General features: G+C 41.8%; 2 protein-coding genes across 9 annotated transcripts in view; one reads left to right on the forward strand and one right to left on the reverse strand.

Annotated features, from left to right (window-relative positions):
- The window catches only part of LOC114598926 (E3 ubiquitin-protein ligase RNF170-like), a 29,585-nt gene that overhangs the window by 1,590 nt on the left and 7,258 nt on the right, over window positions 1-20,737 (forward strand). For 2 of the 3 annotated variants that reach the window (XM_028733310.2, XM_028733313.2), the window contains exons 2-3: window positions 16,800-16,872; window positions 18,194-18,302. In XM_028733310.2, the coding sequence (XP_028589143.2) occupies window positions 16,800-16,872; window positions 18,194-18,302 (182 nt within the window). Of the gene's footprint in view, window positions 1-11,732; window positions 13,665-16,799; window positions 16,873-18,193; window positions 18,303-20,737 lie in introns of those variants that run through there. The other variant, XM_028733311.2, reaches the window with a different exon arrangement.
- Window positions 5,847-20,737, reverse strand: part of FGGY (FGGY carbohydrate kinase domain containing) — a 162,576-nt gene continuing 147,685 nt past the window's right edge. For all 6 annotated transcript variants that reach the window (XM_077928691.1, XM_077928690.1, XM_077928689.1 and 3 more), the window contains one exon: window positions 5,847-7,488. The gene's annotated coding sequence lies outside the window, so the exon portion shown is untranslated. The remainder of the gene's footprint in view (window positions 7,489-20,737) is intronic.

A 20,737-nucleotide genomic window follows, 5' to 3' on the forward strand; every position in this document is an offset into this window, starting at 1 on the left:
AGATGATCCGTGGGGTCCCTTCCAACTCTACAATTCTGCAATTTTATGATGCTATGAAATATTTTTTTCGCCACCAAAGACGGTTTGGCTTGTCACCCTTGCACAGTGTAAAAACAAAACAAATCTTAAATTCTTCTTAAATTTTAGTATCTAATCTGAATTTTTAGGAACTCAAAAGCTTGCTTATGCACCTGTTAATCATATAGGAGTCTCCCCCCCCCAACCTCATCCCTGGTTTTAAATGTACATAAAAAGGAAAGTACCTCTTGCAGTATGATATACAAATCCAGTATCCTGTAAGCATAAAAAATGGAGAGCATTTTTAGTTTTAGTGCCAGAAGAACAAAGGTATGGTTATCTTTTTCATTTCATTGCTCCTTCGTGCCCCTTTCCTTGACCTATATTAAGACTTCCAATTCCTTCCATGGGCATAGCCAGGATTTATCTTAGGGGGGCAGGCTTTATGTTGGGGGGGGGCAGAACTGAGTTATCTTCAACACAATTTGGTAGGTTAGTTAAGTATTTTTATTTATTTACTTGGATGGGGGGGCAGCTGCCCCCCTGCACCTTCCTGGCTATGCCCATGGTTCCTTGATTCAGGTAAATTTAAGAGTATCCTCATACAAAATAATGGAGAAATTATAGAGAAGAATTACCGCTTGCTACGTGTGGAATTGGGGGATTAAGCCCAGATTGTTCAGACTCCAAACTATCTAACCTTTAAGGCAAAACACATATTTGATAATGGCATCCCAAGATCTGTTCACAACATCACCCCCCTGTATGGATCAGCGTCTTGTTTCTGAGCAGGAAAGGTTGCATTTCTGTAGCTCTCAACAGCTGTCCTGTAAAGCTTTACTTTTGACTACAGTACATTCACAGCTCTCCCAGCCGCTGAAGAAAAGTTCACCTCAGTTAATTGCCCTACAGCATCACAGGGACCTCGCTGTCTTACCCTATTCAGGTAGTGATCTTCTTCAATCACACTCATTTGGGGTGGCTGATCTGGGACAGCCTGGGTATGATTTTCAGTTGTGTACCGACTGACAACTTCAATTGATTTCATTATGAGCCGCCGTACACAGTCTAGTCTCGAAAAAGTAGGTCATACAGTTGCTGGAACTAGGCAACCAAAGTGGTCACGGTGATTACAGTGAAAGATGTGAATGGCAATGTTTCACGGGGGCTTAGGGATGTGAGAAAATTAACCGAAAAAAATCAAGTACAGCTTAAGCCAATAGGATAATTCAAAATACAAAATCTTAAAACTGGACAAGGACAAGAAATAGCACCAAGAAACTACTAGAATATGAGAGGCATTAGGAAATGATGTGAACTATTGTGGCATTCCTATTACCCTGAGATTTCCTTTGCCTATACCCCATACATGGAATATGTGTACCATGGGCCCAGATTCTGCCCCAGGTGATTCAACACTCTTGTCGCTCTCAGAATTGCTCTTGGGTTTGGTTTCATTTAGTTTCAACATAGGCTGGTCAGGCTATTTTTATTGGCTAATACATGGGTCAGCAAACAAAGGCCCGGGGGCCGGATCTGTACCAATTGCCTTCTGGATCCGGCCCACAGACGGTCCGGGAATCACCGCGTGGCTTGGCGTGGATCTGATTCTGATTGTTAGGGCTGCGCCATTCCTCCCACACACACCACGGTGGTGCCTCCTCCCTCCCTCCTCCTGGCTTCTCCCTGCCCTGCCTAGAGGAGGAAGGGGGCTGGGCTTTGTTGAGCGCCATTTTAAGCAGCCCCTCTCTGGAGGCAGCCCTTTTGCGCCCTTCATTGTGCTGCCGGTGCCGCCAGCCCCTGCCACTTGCGAGGCACAGGTAAGCAGTCACCGTGGCTCGTCCGGTGCTGTGGAGAAGGGAGGGGAGAGTCGGGGGGGTGTTCAAAATATAGTCCAGCCCTCAACAAGGTCTGAGGGACAGTGGACCGGCCTCCTGCAGAAAATGTTTGCTGACCCCTTGGCTAATATCACCCCACTTAGAATGATGCAAATGGTGAATCCTAGTCATGAATAATGCTGATGCAACTCTGTGTAAGTCTGCTTTTACACCCAGGTCCTACTTTCAGACTTCCCATAGGAACCTGGTTGGCCACTGTGAGAACAGGATGGTGGACTAGAGGAGCCTGTTCTAGCTGTTTGCTTGTTTTTTACATTCCCTCATTAGTCAGTTCCACTGGCCATGGGGCTTACACTGAAGCGAGTAGAGTAAAGCTGTAGAGAAAAACAAAAGCCACCCTGTGGCTGAGGCCGGTAGTGCACGCTTCTTGTATGAAACCCAAAGGTACAAAACTGTGCAGGATTTGCGTGTTGGCTAGAGCTGCAGCATATACTTGCATCTCTTGTAGCACGTTGGCCAACAAGCGGTACTGGGGACATTTGTGCTTCCTCTACAGCCACTCTTAATGGGTCAAGGAAAGTATGGGCCTGTTTCAACTGAGCACAACTAGGAGCGCAGGAATGCATCTGTGGCCAGGAACGCAGACCAAGCTGGAGAAACATTTTCTTGCCTAGTGGGGTGAAGATATTTGTTACTCTAAGCTGTACACCAGGGGTAGTCAACCTAAGGCCCAGGGGCCGAATGCGGCCCAATCACCTTCTCAATCTGGCCCGCGGATGGTCTGGGAATCAGCGTGTTTTTACATGAGTAGAATGTGTCCTTTTATTTAAAATGCATCTCTGGGTTATTTGTGGGGCATAGGAATTCGTTCATTCCGCCCCCATATATAGTCCAGCCCCCCACATGGTCTGAGGGATGGTGGACCAGCCCACGGCTGAAAAAGGTTGCCGACCCCTGCTGTACACATTTCCATTTACCCTGGCCTTAGTGTTCTCCCACCGCTGGTGTTTGAAGCTGAGTACACAAGATGACCGTGAAAATCCGGGACCAAGATGAAAAAAAAGTTTATACAAGACTAGACTAAATTTATAGACTATCTTAAGGTCCACTGTAAAGACTTAAAAACATTAGCAGGATTGACATAGCATCTATGAAGTAATGTGAATTAGGATTATCAATGGACTTGTAACTGAACGGAAAACTAAAGATGTGTAAGGTAATAAAGGGGAGAAATTGGAAACAAGGGGTGGGGTGGGGGGAAGGCTAGAAGGGATAAATAAGTAAGTAAGTTGGATGTCAAATTATAAAATTATTGAAAATTGAAAGTAAAATATGGAAAAAAGAAGCTGAGTACGCATGACATTAGCCACATAAATCCTGTATCCATATGCATTCTGTAGTTTCTTGAGAAATTCTGCTGTTTGATGCATCCCCCCCCCCTTTACAAATCAGGTAATGTGCATCAGGTGAAGACATCCCCATCCGCTCGCTGGTATGTTCAGCAACGTGAAAAAGTGACTTGAAACACAGCAATAAAGATCTTGACTGAAATAACTTCAAATGGGCTAAGCTTTCCTGACCAAGATCTCTGTTGTTGTTGTTGTTTAGTTGTTTAGTCATGTCCGACTCTTCATGACCCCATGGACCAGAGCATGCCAGGCACTCCTGTCTTCCACTGCCTCCCGCACTTTGGTCAAACTCATGCTGGTAGCTTCGAGAACACTGTCCAACCATCTCGTCCTCTGTCGTCCCCTTCTCCTTGTGCCCTCCATCTTTCCCAACATCAGGGTCTTTTCCAGGGAGTCTTCTCTTCTCAAGAAGATCCATGAAGATCTCTTCATGGATCACTGCCTCCCCTTCATGGATCACTGCCTTGCCGTGGCGAAGGGGCTTGAATAAGAGAAGCTATGAACTATGCCAAGTAGGGCACCCTAGATGGACAGGTCATAGTGGAGAGTTTTAACCAAACATGATCCACCTGGAGCAGGAACCGGCAAGCCACTCCAGTATCCCTGCCAAGAAAACGCCATGGACAAAGACAACAGGCATATAAAAAGATCTCTATTAGGATCAAGGTTTTTGGGCAGCGGGCAGGATCTCTGACTTGCTGATTATGTAGAAAGCAAAAGGAGAACTGCAGTCTTACAGTTTTATCCCACTTCATTTATTTGATTCCATTTATGAATTGCTTACCACAAAATATATTGGAAATGATTTCAAAATGTTTTGTAAGGAGGATTATGCGAAATATTGAAGGAAGATTATGAAGAGACTTATTAGTTAAAGATAATTAAAAGCAATAGAAAAATTAAGAAATGCAGATTAAGTGATTAAGAATGGAAAATCTTCAGAGGTAGACGACGGAAGTCCAAAATATTGTAGAAGATAAGAAATTGTGTTAAATGACTGTTGGAAATGATATGTTTAAAAAATTAATAAAAATATATTTTTATTAAATAGAAAAAAACCTTGATAAAAACAATTCCCACACAGAAAAACTATTTCAATTCCAAATTTGATAATGATCTTCACGTGAAAATTATTAAATGCATATAATGCTTAGCATTAAAGAAAATCAGAGAGGCATATAACAAAAGAATAAGACATAAAAAAATCAATATAAAACATTTAGGATTAAGTGAATGGCTTTATTCAATACTGTTGGTGCTTCTCTAGTATCAGTTAGAGAGGGAGTCTCATCAGGCAGGTGCTGCAACACTGAACACCTTGTTTCTGATGACCTTAGAGTGGTCATCTGGAATATGGGCATTCAAGTACAGTACCAAGAAAACAAAAACAAAAAAATGTATTTGGACTTGCAAAAGGTATGCATTCTAGAGAACAGAACGTACAGCATTCCCTTCCCTCCATTTAGAAATGTCAAGCTCTTCCTGTAATTTGTTTTTAGCAAACCTGTAAGCACGCTTTTATTCCCCCCAAATCATCCCTAACCCTCCCTTTTCTTTCTTTCTTTCTTTCTTTCTTTCTTTCTTTCTTTCTTTCTTTCTTTCTTTTACTCTTCAGATTGTAAACAGGATAGATTATATACCTTCCTTACAGGCTGCCATCAATTCTGTTCCAAAAGAGTGTCAGTTTGTTGGGCCCCAAGGGGTGGCACAATCTGTTCCCTCTTTCTTCCGCTTCCAGCAAGTGAGAATATTGTGTGACAGGAGAGCTCGCTGAGCAGATGAGCTGAACTGCTGCCGCTGAACTCGCCTCACCTCTCCACATGGTAATATCTGGCAAAACAGCCTAGTCACCACAGGTAGCTGTATAATTACAGCTTGTTTACTATCAAAACAACATGGAAGACAAAAATCATATTTCTCTTCTATTTCACTACTAACATCAGATTTCTTTTTTAGGTTTCCTTCCCTGGAAAACTTAAAATGAAAGACACAAGTGCAGCAGTCTGCAGACAAAGGCTGGGGAAACCAGGGTTCAAATCACTGGGTGACCTTGGGTCAGTTACTATTTCACAGTCTTACTTTGCAGGGTTGTTGTGAGGGTAACAAAGGGGAGGTGGACCATGTTTACTTCCCTGGCCTTTGTGGAGGAAGGGTAGCCTGTAAATGTTATAAATGAACCAAATAACAGGGCAGGTGGTGCTGGTTTCCATGCCAGAGATTTAACTATTTAACTTCTGCTCCCTTGCAGTAGTTTTGTGTTAGCCTTATTTCTTAATTATTCTGATAATTGCTTTTCAAAGAGAAAAGTTATCTCCTGCTGGTTATAATATTAGCGTTTGACTTGAATTAGGTAAACGCCTTGAGGAGGTCTCTCAGCTGGTGCCAGATATGGAGATTTTAGTAGCAATGTTTTAATACAGTGGTGCTTCGCAAGACGAAATTAATTGGTTCTGCGAGTTTTTTCGTCTTGCGAATTTTTCATCTTGCGAATTTTTCGTCTTGCGAAGCACGGTTTCCCATAGGAATGCATTGAAAATCAATTAATGCATTCCTATGGTCAAAAAAAGTCCAAACAGCCAAATTTGGTACAAAAAGAGTTTATTAAGTGCTCTTTAAAGTCACACATACTGTAAAGAGCATTTCAAAAATTGAAGGAACAATAATTTAAGTTTCTAAACATGACAGAAAAGCATTTAAAAATCACCAAAGTGTACTGTACATACATTTTCTAAGACTCTGGGAGACAACTTGAAGAAGGTTCCTCTTCCACTCTTTGCTTCTTGCTGAAGAACCTGTCCATGGTCTGCTGCTTCATCCGCCTTTTCAGCACCTCCCTGAAAGACGACATGACCCTCGTATCAAAAGTGTTCACAAGGTCACGTGTCAGGTCCTTGTCAGGGTGGTGCCGCTGTGCAAAAGCCTGCACCTCTTTCCACTTCTGGCAAATGTCCCTCAGTTCTTTGGAGGACAGCCATTCCTCAGTTGCTCCTCGAAGTCAAGTCGCAACTGCACCTCTTCAAGCAATGCACCCTGGGTATTAACGGTTTTAAGAAAAAGGAAACAAACTTGCAAGACGTTTTCGTCTTGCGAAGCAAGCCCATAGGGAAATTCGTCTTGCGAAGCAACTCAAAAAACGAAAAACTCTTTCGTCTTGCGAGTTTTTCGTCTTGCGAGGCATTCGTCTTGCGAGGTACCACTGTACTGCACAAATGCATAGTTTAAAATATTATGGAAAAAACACAAAAAGCCCTAGCTGTTAACTCGCATATCGCTTACAGCTTGACTTGTGAATGCACAAAACCACAGGTATTCACAAGTTTGTACTACAGTTCTCTGAATCTAGTGTCAAGGCAGTGCTTCATCAAATGTGCATTGTATGCAATTATTGCATTTTTTCTGCAAAGCTGTTGTGTGAGAGAGCATGGGGGTGGGGCTACCCAGTGAGCTTCTTAGCTGAGCAGAGATTTAAACCATGTATCTCCAATCTAAGTACAAAATTCTAAAGACCAGCCCACACCTTAAACCAGAAGAGACCCACCTCTTAGAGCATGTCTGGGATTAGCATGTCTGGAACCAAGAGAATCAACATTGCCTGGCAGACAATAAACAAGAACATGTTCTTTGCATCCACCCGTTACATTACCTATGGCTTTCTGTGTGCAGAGTTTGCACCTAATTCTGGTTGGGTACAACAGCATTTCTTGCACTGACACCAAATTCAAGCAATACTTCCAATGGACACAAACTTGTGAAATTTTGAGAAAGAGCTGAGGCATATTTATGCTAGCTTAGATTTAAAATGAGTGGGATAGATCTTCAGGTGAGGGGACTGAATATATAACAATGCCTGCCTATAACATGCCAGGGAGCAAGGCCAGAACCTTCTCACTAGACACACAACTTTTGTCTGTACATTTGCTCTCCCACTTGCTGTCTGAATTGCCATTGTCCGGTAAGCGTTACATGACATGTGGCTGCTGGTTGTGCAGCTTGGCTAAGTGAGACGCAGAGAAGCCCAATACTTCACGTATCACATTGTGCCGAACTTCCTACTAGTAAGATACGCTCATATGGAAATTTACCAGACATGTAGATTATAATATATGACCACCTACAAATGCTTTCCATGTAGAAAATGTGCAAAGGGTGAAATATCCCTCATTTATTTATTCTACTTCCACCTTGCCCTTCCTCCTGTTTAGGGTGGTTCTGAAATCTGCAAGCTGAAAAGTGGTTATATCAGTTCTTCAGAACCGGCAGTTTAATAGATTCAGAACTGTAATTTTAAACCATGGTCTACAGAAGCTTTAACCCACTATTATTTTTGGTAAAACTCAACAAATTAACAGTTGATTCCCAGGGTTGAGTACCGATCTGTCCATGATTTGTTGAAGATTTTTGAGGATAATGATTTATAAAGCCTTCCCTAAAAGGTGATAGTGTCATTATTTTAAGTATTTCTAGTTAGATATAAATATCTGAACAAATGTGGTGAATTGGCTGGAAGAGATAATAGCTGCCTTGTGATGTCAATAAAATACATGTGAGTTCCACATGCAGGCTTGGCTGAATAAAACTGCTGACTCACCATGGTTCCTCGTGACTTGGCAGACTGCAAGGCTGAGCTTTATCCCCCTTACTTCTGTTACACATGGGGGCAGTGCAGCCAAGACACTGTAATGCTCTCTGGATTTGGTTCATCAAAGACTTACTGAGAGTCAGTGGGAGAGAAAAGAACTGGAACCACTTATATAAAAGCCAGCAGGTTTTCTTGGCCATGGACATTAGTAGAAGCTCTTCACATGTGATGCAATGCATGTGATAGCCAACCAGCAGATTTAAGATTTTGTGCCAATCTAGATTAGAAATACCTTGACCTACATTAATGTTCCAATCAAGGGAAGGACAAGTTTGTACTTTAGGCAGCCTCTGGAGTTTAATCACAAGATGCCTGGCTGCCACTTACAGGAATGCTTTCCTCTCTCATCTTCTACAGATTTTTAAATTTACTTTCTGGCAGAAATGGAGTGTTTTGTTAGTCATATCCCTGCGTCTTTAAGGAAGCCTACTGACCTGCTGTTGGGGACATTCTAGCCAGCACCACTGACAGATTTGCCTGCGCAATGAATATAGAAGCAGCAAATAATCTGCAGGCTTTTCCGTGTGTGCTTTTAGGATTCCTCAGAGTAGGTTAAGTACCCATTAAAAACTGTCAGCTGTGCTTTTGTAAAAGATGGTTGTTTTCTACTCATTCAGCCATGTTTAAGTAGTCCTTTTAAGCTGCATCAATGGTTGTGAACGCAAATCCCGGCAGGATGGAAATCATTTAAGAATAATTAATCTGGAACAAACGAGGTTTCATTAACAGTTTTAGTAAACCAGCCTACCTTGCTAATCCTGAATCTAGATCTGATTGGCTTGTCTTACCTGAAAAGTTTTCATTACTGATGGCAGCTGAATCAATGATATAAGTTATTTATATTTGTATGTTTATATACAAATATACAATATAATATACTAAAGCCATATACGAAACTTTCTAGTTTAGGAACAAGAAAGACTAAAAGACTAAAAAGTTGCATCTTTTTAAAATGTTTGCAAGCAATATGAGAGATGCTGTCTCACAGAGCCCAGATGTGAGCCAGTTTCCAAAAAGAAAATGGTCCTAAAATGTAAGTGTGGAAGCCTATCACGGAGTATATAAGTCCTGCTCTGCAGAACAGGATATTCCACACTTCACTCTCCTCTCCAGTAATCTTTAGAACGCTCAGTATAGATTTTTCTTTTTAAAAGAAATTCTCAGTCCTGATTTTATGCTCCCAGGTCAAGAAAGCAGTCCTCCAAAACCACCTAGAGCAAAATGGCTTCTTTAAGCCCCTTTAAAATAACAACTGAATAATTCCTTATTTACTATTTCTGTTCAAATATGAAATGGGAACCTGCCAGAAAATGTTGCTGTGTTTATTTTGCTCCTATGTTTGGTTACATCTCCACATTTTAAAAGTACAAACGAAGACACAGAAATGTTTTTAATCATTGCTTTTAAATGTATAATTGCATGCATATTCATTGCACCCTACAAGACATTTTGAATGTATCTAGTATTGTTTCTTGCAACATACAGTATATTTAAGCACTTATTGGATGATACTGAATGATACCCACTGGCAGAATGGAAACTGTGGACTGTGGAACAAACCAATTCCCTCTCCAGTGTGGCCCTGCAAAACTGATCCAGAAGGTTGGGGGACTCTCAGGAATACATATACATATACATACATATATATATACATACACACACACACACACACACACAGAGAGAGAGAGAGAGAGAGAGAGAGAGAGAGAGAAAGAGAGAGAGAGAGAGAGTGTTACAAACTTAATTCATTCCGGAGGTACGTTCTTAACCTGATGTACCACTTTAGCTAATGGGGCCTCCCGCTGCCACAGGCACATGATTTCTGTTCTCATCCTGAGGTAAAGTTCTTAACCCGAGATATGACTTGCGGGTTAGCAGAGTCTGTAACCCAAAGTGTTTGTAACCCGAGGTACCACTGTGTGTGTGTGTGTGTGTGTGTGTGTGTGTGTGTATTACTGTGTGTAGCACTTAAAAAATGCAGACATGCATAGTTCATTTATGCATATAATCTTCAAAAGCTTTTCGGATTATTTACTTATAAAAATACAGTGGTACCTTGGTTTTCAAACATAATCAGTTCCAGAAATCTGTTATGAGTTCCGAAACATTGGAAAACTAAAAGCGGAAGCCTCAAAACAAAAGCCGCGTTTACTGTTTGACTTCCAATGCGCGTTCAAAAACCGAGGAACTTACTTCCGGGTTTTCAGTGTTCGAGTTAAACAATGTTTGACTACGGAGGCGTTCTAAAACTGAGGTATCACTATTCATAAAAAAAATCAAGATCCATTTACAACAATATGTCAAATTGTACAATAAAAGCATATAAAATTCTGATTAAGGCTCTGATTAAAGGAAATGGCATGCTTTCCTAATCTAAATTCATTCCCCCCCCAGATGCTCCAACTGAGCGGAGAAACTGTAGGTATACATCCCATGGTGCATACATTGCCTTTTGGGTAGCTTCTCTTGTCCTCAGAGCTTTATATATACACGGTGCTTTGAGCTTGATTGCTCCCAAGCAAATAATTATTGTACCAATGGTGTCAGCTGGTTTTCAAGTTAGCACATTTTGACCTGTCAAGATCTATCAGTAGCGCAAATGATTAACTTCTAAAGAAAATCATCTACATAGGTTAGGGGTGTGTGTGTGTTGTGTGTGTGTGTGTAAAATGCAACAGTCTGGTCAAATGCAAAGTGCTCTGTTTCTGCTGGAACTGTGCCTCGGCATGTGTACACACAATTTAATCATGCTCTTTTTCTCGTGCACCCGCTATCTATGATTTTCTATTTTAAGGCAGTTTTTGTATGTTTACACTTTCTATTTATACATGCATTTCTATTTTGGTACTTGGAAGCTTTTTTTAAAGGACCAGAGCAAGGTCAGAGCAAAACTGAGTTTGGCCGATTAAACACCATCTGTAGCTTACTTCCGCTGACTTCTCCAAATTCCCACGCAACTCTCAGTATTTCGAATCCCTCCTTTGCACTGAAGCTTTGTAGTCACCCAATCGTCAGATCTGCTTTATCACTGTGATGATACACCATTAAAGAAACTGTACAGGGGCCTTAAAAGGAAATGCCAGGGGCACTTCTGCTTGGATAAAGGGGTAAAGGGGACCCCTGACCATTAGGTCCACTCATGACTGACTCTGGGGTTGCAGCGCTCATCTCGCTTTACTGGCCGAGGGAGCTGGGTGTACCAGAGCAGCACACGGAAACACCGTTTACCTTCCCGCTGGAGTGGTACCTATTTATCTACTTGCACTTTGACGTGCTTTCGAACTGCTAGGTTGGCAAGAGCAGGGACCGGGCAACGGGAGCTCACCCCGTCGCGGGGATTCGAACCTCTGACCTTCTGATCAGCAAGTCCTAGGCTCTGTGGTTTAACCCACAGCGCCACCCGCGTCCCTATGCTTGGACAGTTTGGTGTAAAGTGGTGGAATGTCAGCTTTGCACCAACCCTACTCTGTTGCCTCTCTATTGTATTTTGTTTCCTAGTGAGAGTTGAATCTAATGGGTGGTATTCAACTAAGAGCAGACCTAATAAATTAAGGGACCTAACTGAATCATGTTTATTAATTTTGCGGGGAGGAGATTCATTGAATGAGCCCCACCAGTGGGAACCTGCACAAAGGCTTCTGCTAGCGCAATGGAGCTTTCCCTCACTCTCTGTCCCCTGTGTGTATACACACACACAACAGGCTCATGGGGGTTTGCAGAACCCCCAGAAGAGCATGCAGAGTGAGGAAAGGGCTGATTGTTTCATCAGACAAGTAGGAATGCTTGTGCTTATGGAGGGATCTGCTTAGATGTATGTTGAATTCCTACCAGCAGACCTGCTCCAAGTGAAACTTGGTAGTCTGCCACTCAAATATTCCAGAATATGGTATGTAAAACAATCCCATCAGCACAGTGTTGGAATTACATTAGCATTTCATATTTCTGTGCCACACTGCCTCTATTTTTTGAAGGCAACGGCAAGAAGTCTACTCATAGCACTGATGTCCAGGAAAGGCATGTGTAAGTTCTTGAATGGAAAGGAGTTTGTTTGCTAAATTTGGAGTAAGGAAAAGTTTCCTCTCCTCCAAGTCAAAGTTAACTGGTTTGGTATGTTTCATTCTTGCCCTTCCGTTGACAGTTGGTGTCATGGTTTGCTCCTGCATAGGAAATAGGTTAATAGCTGCTCTAAAAGCCAAGCTTTCACACTCTTGCAAACACTATTAGGCCTGCCCATGCATGCAAATAGTCAACAGTCTCCATTTACACTTCTCGCAATGGAACAAGATCATGTGCCTAGGTAGAAGTATCTTCTCAATACAAACCCAGAATTCCTTTAAAGCTTTATTATGGAAATTCTTCAATTTTACCCTTTACTAAAAGAGCAGGACCATGCTCAATTATTACACTTGTTTGCAGTAGGAAACAGAACGACAACACGATCTAGAATAATATATCTTTGGGCTCGTCTACACTTCTGTTTGTCCCATGACTAGAAAGCTCAGTTTCCCCCTTGCTCTGTTCTTTCCCAGGGAAAACCCACCATTTCGTGTCAAATCAGAGCAATTGTCAATGCAGAGAAAACCCGAACTGCCATTTGCTCCAATTGAGTGCTAAAGAGCGGTTTTCTCCAGGGAAAAGCAGCAGGGCAAGAGGAAATGTAGATGAGACCTGTCATGTACTCACTTTTATGCCTTGCTCAACTCATTGTTGCTTACCCTTTCCACCCCAACTTTTTCTTACATGATATTTAACATAGAATATTAGATCTAATCATTTTGAAGCATATTGGAGTATAACGCCGTATAACTGATGACAAAAGTCAGTTACAGAAGTTCATATAGTGTCCAATTCATGAGAAAATTGGGGGAGGAAAGTATGGTCTATGGAAAAACCCCACCTTCTATTCTTTTGCACTTTTTTCATGTCAGCTAGCAGCCATTGTTTCCCTGGTCTACTGCACATAAATCTAAGCTCACATAATCTGGAGCATCTGGGGCCAGGATTAGTCCATGGGCCAACTTTAGGCTGTATCTTCTAAGAACTGAGCTCAGTGATACTACTATTAGCTGGATTGCTTAGGGTTAAAATTTCCTGCTGTGTTAAAACGTGATTTTTTTGTCTAACTATTAGCAAGCAAAGATCAAAGGAATTCATGCTGATCATATCTAGTACTTTATAATCCACATCTTCCTATCCCCACTTAGCCTTGCATATTAATACAGTACTGCCTGATAAAACTTTTGTATATTTCCCTCCTCACTCCTAACTAGCCTTTATAGCTTTATTAATGTGCATTTCAGCTTTCTTGGCTGACTCATTTTACTGCTTTACTTTTACTAATTTCTTATCTGTACCGGTAATGGCGTGCTTCAATCGCTTCACCATCAAATATGCGGAATGTGTCCTTAAGAAGCCTCATAGCTGAAAATAGTTACTTCTTGAGATCTTGTCATTTTGCTAGAGTCACTCACGGCATTAAGGTAAAGGCTCTTCTTTCTGTAAAATCCCTCTTTTAGCAAATCTGGAAAGAGATGGTTCCCTCCACTAGTATTTAGAAACCCTGGCAAAACCTTGACATTAGTGAAGCCAATTAATTATTAACTGGAATGAATGGCCTGCTTTAATGGAGTGTGGGCTGAGACTCTGCTTCACAATCCACTGCTGTCAGCCAAGCGCAGAGAGGAAGCCACAGGCTTTTAAAGAGGCTTCAGATGAAGTGAGGATGGTGCATGGTTCACTGTGCAAATCTTCTGAGATCAGGTAAGATACTCTGATGGGTGGGCTGGAATGTGATTTTTGTAGGATCATAAATAAGTCACATTAAAAACATGGCCGTAGATTTAAACTGGAAATAATAATAAATATTTCCACCTCTTTTGACTCACCAGAATGCTTTTTCACTGTTTCCATGTTAGCCTTATATTAGTTATTGCAGTCATTAATCACTAGTGCATGAACTGATGCATTAAAACAAAACAATATAATCAACAGAATTCTCTTCATTTGTCAAACTAAAGCAAGAAAGCATTGTACAAAGCAGCATAATGATGTAATCATTTTGCTAAAACTAACTTACTATACAAAGGGTGGCATCATAGGTGTCAACCTTCCCTTTTTTTGCGGGAAATTCCCTTATTCCAGTGCTGTTTCCCACTGCTATCCCGGATTGTTAGATATCCCGTAGACTGTCCCCTGGACAGGTGAGGCTGCTGATCCCTTATTTTCAAATCTGAAAGTTGACAGCTATAGGTGGTATCCAGCGGTTGTTTTGTGATAGCAGATGGCACTTCCATTCAGAGCAGGCAGAGCATGTGATTTTTGCAGATTTGCCCCTATCTATTGTAGCCTTTTGCATCATAGCCCATACTGTCCTGGTGAGCGGGGTGTCCCTCAACCCTGAGTACCTTTCCAGGGCACACAGAGGGTTGCAGCCAATGGGGGAAGCTGTGGGCAACAACCAATGGGGAAGGCTGGCAGCAACTGTGCCACCATGGAGGAGCCACCTTCTTCTACTAAAGAATAGTAATTTATCTCTGACCTCGTTTCCAAAAGGAACTGTCCAAGTGACATGGAGGAGACCTTGCGGGGCTCAGTCTCTCGAAGAAAGAGCCAAAGTTTTCTCGCCCCCAAGAAAAAAATCATCAGAGGTGGAATTTCCAATATGCCTCAATTCCAAATGTGAGGCTTGACTTCTTAAAACCTTGAGGCCTTGTTCTGAGGGCCCTTACCTTTTGAAGAGAGGCGGGCAGCACTGGCTACAGAGGAACTCACCTCGCAGAACAAACTGCCAAGTGACAGTTCATTCACTGCAAGGTTAACATGAGATTCCTTTCCCCAACATGTAGCGGTATTTTAATTGTTAAAGGGTGTACTGACACTGACCCTTCTTTAGTGGTTTTTAACTGTAGGAATATTTTGTGATACTGTATTTTGTGTATATGTATATATATTAGTAAGTTTTTATGCTCAAAAGGCTGTGGAATCTTGTTTTAAACAAACATTTGCCTGCCAGTTTGATCAAATGGCAAATTCACCATTTAGGCAAAACATAATCCACTTTCCTCCCTAAAACTCTTTTCTGCTTTATTATTAACAGAAACCATTAGCTAGAATTTAAATGAACAAGCTGAATTAATTAAACACATGTGTTATTGCGATATCCAGATAAAAGTAGCTAACTGGCAGTGGGGCGATATTAGCGTTGGGTTTTAATATTAGAGCTCAGCATGCAGCTGCAGGGAGGTTTAAATATAAGAATTCAAAAAGCATACACATGCGTAAATGAAACTCTATCTCTTGTGCGATGCTCGTTTCTTTTTATAACCTTTTTGAGATGCTGGACTTAGTTCAAGATAAACAGTGGGCAGCTCTGTTGCTTTTTTAAAAAACCAACAGTCACTTAAACTACAAATGGGGTCTCAGGTCAAAGATAAGGAACCAGCTTCTTTTGACCTGTTCTGTGTGTGCTGACTGGGGCTCCGAATATCCACAGACTCTTGCAATTTTGAAATATGCCCAGGGCTGCAGGCTCTGCTGGGATTCAGTCTGGACATTGCTTCATTCCAAATTGAAGAGATGTTTTAGTTGATGACCTTCACTTTGATCGAGACAAAAAATTCTGGTTAACCATGCCAAGGGGATAAATGCTAAAAAGCAAAAAAGAGAGAAAAACCCTTGAGGTGTTTTCTAATTTTTAGACACATACACACACAGCTTGTGTCTAGTTTAAACAAAACTTAATGGCGGCAATTTAGCGGAGACTATGCTGAAATACAGGGACGCGGGTGGCGCTGTGGGTAAAACCTCAGTGCCTAGGACTTGCTGATCGTAAGGTCGGTGGTTCGAATCCCCGCGGCGGGGTGAGCTCCCGTCATTCGGTCCCAGCTCCTGCCCACCTAGCAGTTCGAAAGCACCCCTAAGTGCAAGTAGATAAATAGGTAGCGCTTTATAGGGGGAAGGTAAACGGTGTTTCCGTGTGCGGCACTGGTGCTGGCTCACCAGTGCAGCTTCGTCATGCTGGCCACGTGACCCGGAAGTGTCTTTGGACGGCGCCGGCTCCCGGCCTCTTAAGTGAGATGAGTGCACAACCCTAGAGTCAGTCACGACTGGCCCGTACGGGCAGGGATACCTTTACCTTTATGCTGAAATACATGTTTTACGGATTCTGGATAAAGCGGGGGATTGTTATTACTTTGAAAACTGCCCACTTAAATGTTTTTTTTTTTTGCATTGTTGGTACCTAAACAAGAACTTGAAAATAATATGCACTCATGGAACTCCAGGAAACTGTAAGCTTCCCCATTCACTTCGGTGGATGGGACAGCCCCATGTGTGCTGGAAGACTGTGCATGTGGGATGCCTGCCCCTTGCCATTGGAATGAATGGGGAAATGCTCCCCAATAGAAAAGCTCTGTATGCTTACTGGTGCCTCTGGTTTTACGAGATCACTGGATTTATCAGCACCAATTTAATATGATTTAAGGCAAGAATATAACAGTGTTAACGATCATGTAAGGCACAATGTGATACCTTTTATGACACTTGTGGGCTTGTCTGCATTACATATTTACTGAGGGTGACTTAATTAGCAGCTGACTAAAACACCTAGGCTGAAGGCATATGGGAACAGATAAAGGTATTACCTGGAGCAATGTTTGTACAGTTTAAATCTAAAGGACAAATAATTTGGGGGTAAGGAAGGAAGAAGAGAAAGCATCACACTATTAAAACTGAGGAACACCCTCTTTTGGGGCGGCATGGATTGGCAGGCTGCCCTAGAAATTTGATATGTTTACTTGTTCTATGTATCTTTACTCAGTTTCTCTCTACGGCATATTACCCCATCTAAAGTTTTATAAACATTTTTTTAAAAAAAATAAATAAATCTTTTTACAGATTTCTTCATTTAAGTCAAGAGATGAGTCTGCTGGAAAAGAGTTTTCCCCATTTGTCCACGAGAAACCGCTTAGTAAGTTTACAGATCTGCAACTTTTTAAAATACAGTATGAAAAACACAAAAGTTTGATATGTGCCAGGGTCACGGGTGTCAGTAAAGCTTTTCAGACTTCCCCTACTCTCTGCAACAGCTGGATTTTCTTGGTCCAGGTTCCTCACAACCTAATTAGAAACATACTCCATTTCCTACTTTTGTAAGATATGAAACTTAGAAAACAAAAAGCGGGATTACTTTTCAAAACAGAGGCTTGACACATGATATGCTGAATTTATAGGAACAGAATGACTTCATTAATCAGGTTTTCCTGTCTTGACAGCATATGGACTTGCCACACAACAAAAGCTTTTTTGTTTTTGGGTATTCTGATATAGGGTAGCCATGTGTCCTACTTTAGAGAGGAATCATGGAGTTGGAAGGGACCCTGAGGATCATCTAGTTCAACCCCCTGCAATGCAGGGATATGCAGCTGTCCCATACGGGGATCAAACCTGCAACCTTGGCGTTATCAGCACCACACTTTAACCAACTGAGCTATCTAGGCATGCAGGATTCCTCTGTTTGAAGGGCTGTCTAGCACAGGCATCCTCAACCGTGGCCCTCCAGATGTTTTGAGACTACAATTCCCATCATCCCTGACCACTGGTCCTGCTAGCTAGGGATCATGGGAGTTGTAGGCCAAAAAACATCTTGGTCTAGTCCAAGCCTGCTTCAAAAAGAAAGAGCCATATGGGGGGAGAGTAGGGCCAGGAAGTCGCTCACCAACTGTTTTTAACATCTGGACAGAAAACTCAGCAGGCACATAGGTCACCCTGTCACAGTCTTCCCACCCTTATAATGAAATGTGTTGTATTTCTATTTAAATTAAAGCAGTTCTAGGTTTGCATCCTCACATAAAAATTGGCCCCTGCGAATTTTATGCACATTGGAGACTTTTTTTGTTAACATGTGGACATCTTATTTTAGGTAAGAGGTTTACAGAGGAAACCTACAGGGATGGGGAACCTGTGGCCCTCCATTTGTTGATAGAATACATTCATCCCAGACCATTAGCCATGCTAGCTGGGGCTGATGGGAGCTGGCAGCTGGAAGACCCACTGGTTCCCCATTCCTGGCCTGAGTTGCTGAGTTGCACAAAAGTTGTAAATAAAGAACAAGATAGTGATTGTTTGTGCAGGGCAATTTTAGTTCTCCAGAGGTTTTTGTTTTTTTAAAGACAATTTATGAATCAACTGGAGTTTACATCTCTATCTCTTATCTCTCTAAAAACATATCCACACTGAGTAAAGTATTCCCTTTAAAAAACACACCTCTCTCTCTCTCTCTTTTTCCATAGGAATCTCTTAGACAGTGGCAGCGATGTTACCGCAGTGAGGTAAGCTGCCCAATCTGCCTCCAGGCTACTACCTGCCCCGTAGAAACCAACTGTGGACATTTATTTTGTGGTAAGTAAATAGGATCATTATTTTCCCCACACATATATTCATTTTATAAACCTATAGCTGCCTTCACATTGCACGTAACTATAAAAGGAGAAGGGCATATAAAAGACAATGGATTGGCTCCAGACTCAGGTTGCAATCTTATCCACACTTACCACTGAGTAAGAGACCCTTTGAACTCAGCAAGACTTGTTTCTGAGTAAGCAGCCATGGGATTGCACTGTATGTTACTTGAACTTAGTTCCAACTGAAATAATAACTTAAGTACAACTGATTTCAATGGGAGCCATGTTCAACTAATTTAGTCTAGATCCAATTCAATCTTGTTTATTTGCCTGATTCTACATATCTTTTGTGCAGACAGGCTTTAAAGAAAAAAATGTAGAAGAGACAGTAGGAAATTTCCCACTAAATAAATTAATTCAAATGGATTAATTTGATCCCACTTAATAAATACTGCTTTCTTTGCTGTAAAAATATATATTTAACAAAATAAGGTTTTCAATATTTTGACAACAGGACGGTAAGGCCCAGTGCTCCTACAGGTCCCCATGCAGAATTGGTATTTTCCTTGCAAACAAAAAACCCCCAGACTGCACCTAGAGACACTGTTCCACCCACAGACGTCTCTTCCACTTAACGCTCAAAACTTGCCCAATGGCTCACACATCCAGGTATGAAACTATACAAGCTACATTTCCCCTCACTACATCTGGTTCTCTTTATCCTAGCCAAGGAAAGAGAGGCTCTTCAGAGAAAGAGAGGGAGAGAACTGACAGGCCCCACCTTCATTTCCTTAAAGATAAGGAATTACTTTCACTGGTGAATGATCTAGTTCTGAAAAATGCTTTTGCTAACCTTGATTACACACATAACAATTTTTGTCCTTTATTGTATTTAAATAAGATGCAGCAACAACTTCCCTTCATCCATTGCTATAGTACCTACTAATGATGCACCAAGAAGTTCTATGATAGCCAGGAAGTCTTGTCGACAATAAACAGGAACCGGATACTTCTGAGCCCCTGAGTATCAGCTCTGTACTTAGTAGCTCCAATGGAGTTGACGGCGTGGGCAAAACGCCAAAAGAAACAGCAGCTATAGCAAAAGAGAACGAAAGCAACTTGCGGTCAAAACCATTATCCTAACCTAATAGCAAGTTTTTGAATTGAGGGCCCAGTAACTCAAAAGGACGTATTATTAGTTGGAAAACTGATAGGTAACAACTAACAAAACAAAACGGGAATAGGCAACACATTTAGTGCTACGTATCCCACAACTCCTTATACCTTAAATATAAAATATCCTGGATTTCACCCACACGTTCAATTTTTCCTCTTCAGAATCCCAACTCCAAGCTCAGGGTGCAAAAGGCAACACCCACTTTAAAATTAACTCCCCTTCCCCCACCCCAAATATATTTGATAATTCACACTGGTTTTTGAGGGATCTGCAATAACATGATGTTTTGAGGACTTGCGTATCAATTTCTCCAACTGCCACCCCAAAGATGGCGACTGCATTCTCCCCATCATGGGAGCATCACAGAGAAACAACCACCAGTGGTATTCTGGTACCGTTAACAGTATCGATGCTACAATATCTGTGGACTTAACGTATGATTCCCAAACTCCACCAGGAGTTTGTTTCTGGGGAAGTAAATACTATAGTAAATATACATAAGGTTGCCTGTTACAGTCTGCTCAATAGAAAACAGTATCAGAGCAGACCTTACAGCAAAGATGGGGCTGAGGAACCTGTGGTTCTCCAGAAGTTGTGGGACTCCATGTCTCCATTGGGAACTCCAGTCAGCTTAACCAATGACCAGGGGAAGTGAGAACTGTAGTCCAACAGGATCTTGCAGAGCCCAAGAGGTCTGTCCCCGCTGCTCCCATTCCTGGTATAAAACCAGGCACAAGGTTTCAAGTGCCAGAGCAAGATGAAACCTCATACCAGCTCCAAAAAGCTTGAGTGACTGAGCTGGAACTGCTGCAACACAGGGATGTTGATGGCTGCCACTGCCTCATTTCCTGTGCTAGGACAACAGCAGCCAGCAATATTACTGTTTTAAAGCACCACTGCACCATGCTACTAGCATTTTAGACCACAGCTATTTCTTGCACCATGTCCTAAGGGTTATCAGTCAAGTCCCATCCCTCCAGGACCACTGCAGGGCAGTACCAGTAAACTACTGTAAGGTAACAGTGGGAACTCCAGGCCTTTTGGAATGTGAAGTGGAAGAGGCAGCAAGAGTTCTTATCGCTACAAAATGGAAGAGTGATGAAATCCCCTCTATTCATTAATGGTTCCAAAAGTGAACAGATTATGTGGAGTTAGACAGTTTATCAGAAAAAATAAAGAGCAAACCAAAACAGGGATTTATCTCAAAATGGGAAGACTTCAAAGTTTATTTGAAAAACAATTACAGCAGTTTAAAC

The sequence above is a fragment of the Podarcis muralis genome, chromosome 5 (genome assembly GCF_964188315.1).
Source record: "Podarcis muralis chromosome 5, rPodMur119.hap1.1, whole genome shotgun sequence".
In the NCBI taxonomy this organism is placed as follows: Eukaryota; Metazoa; Chordata; class Lepidosauria; order Squamata; family Lacertidae; genus Podarcis; species Podarcis muralis.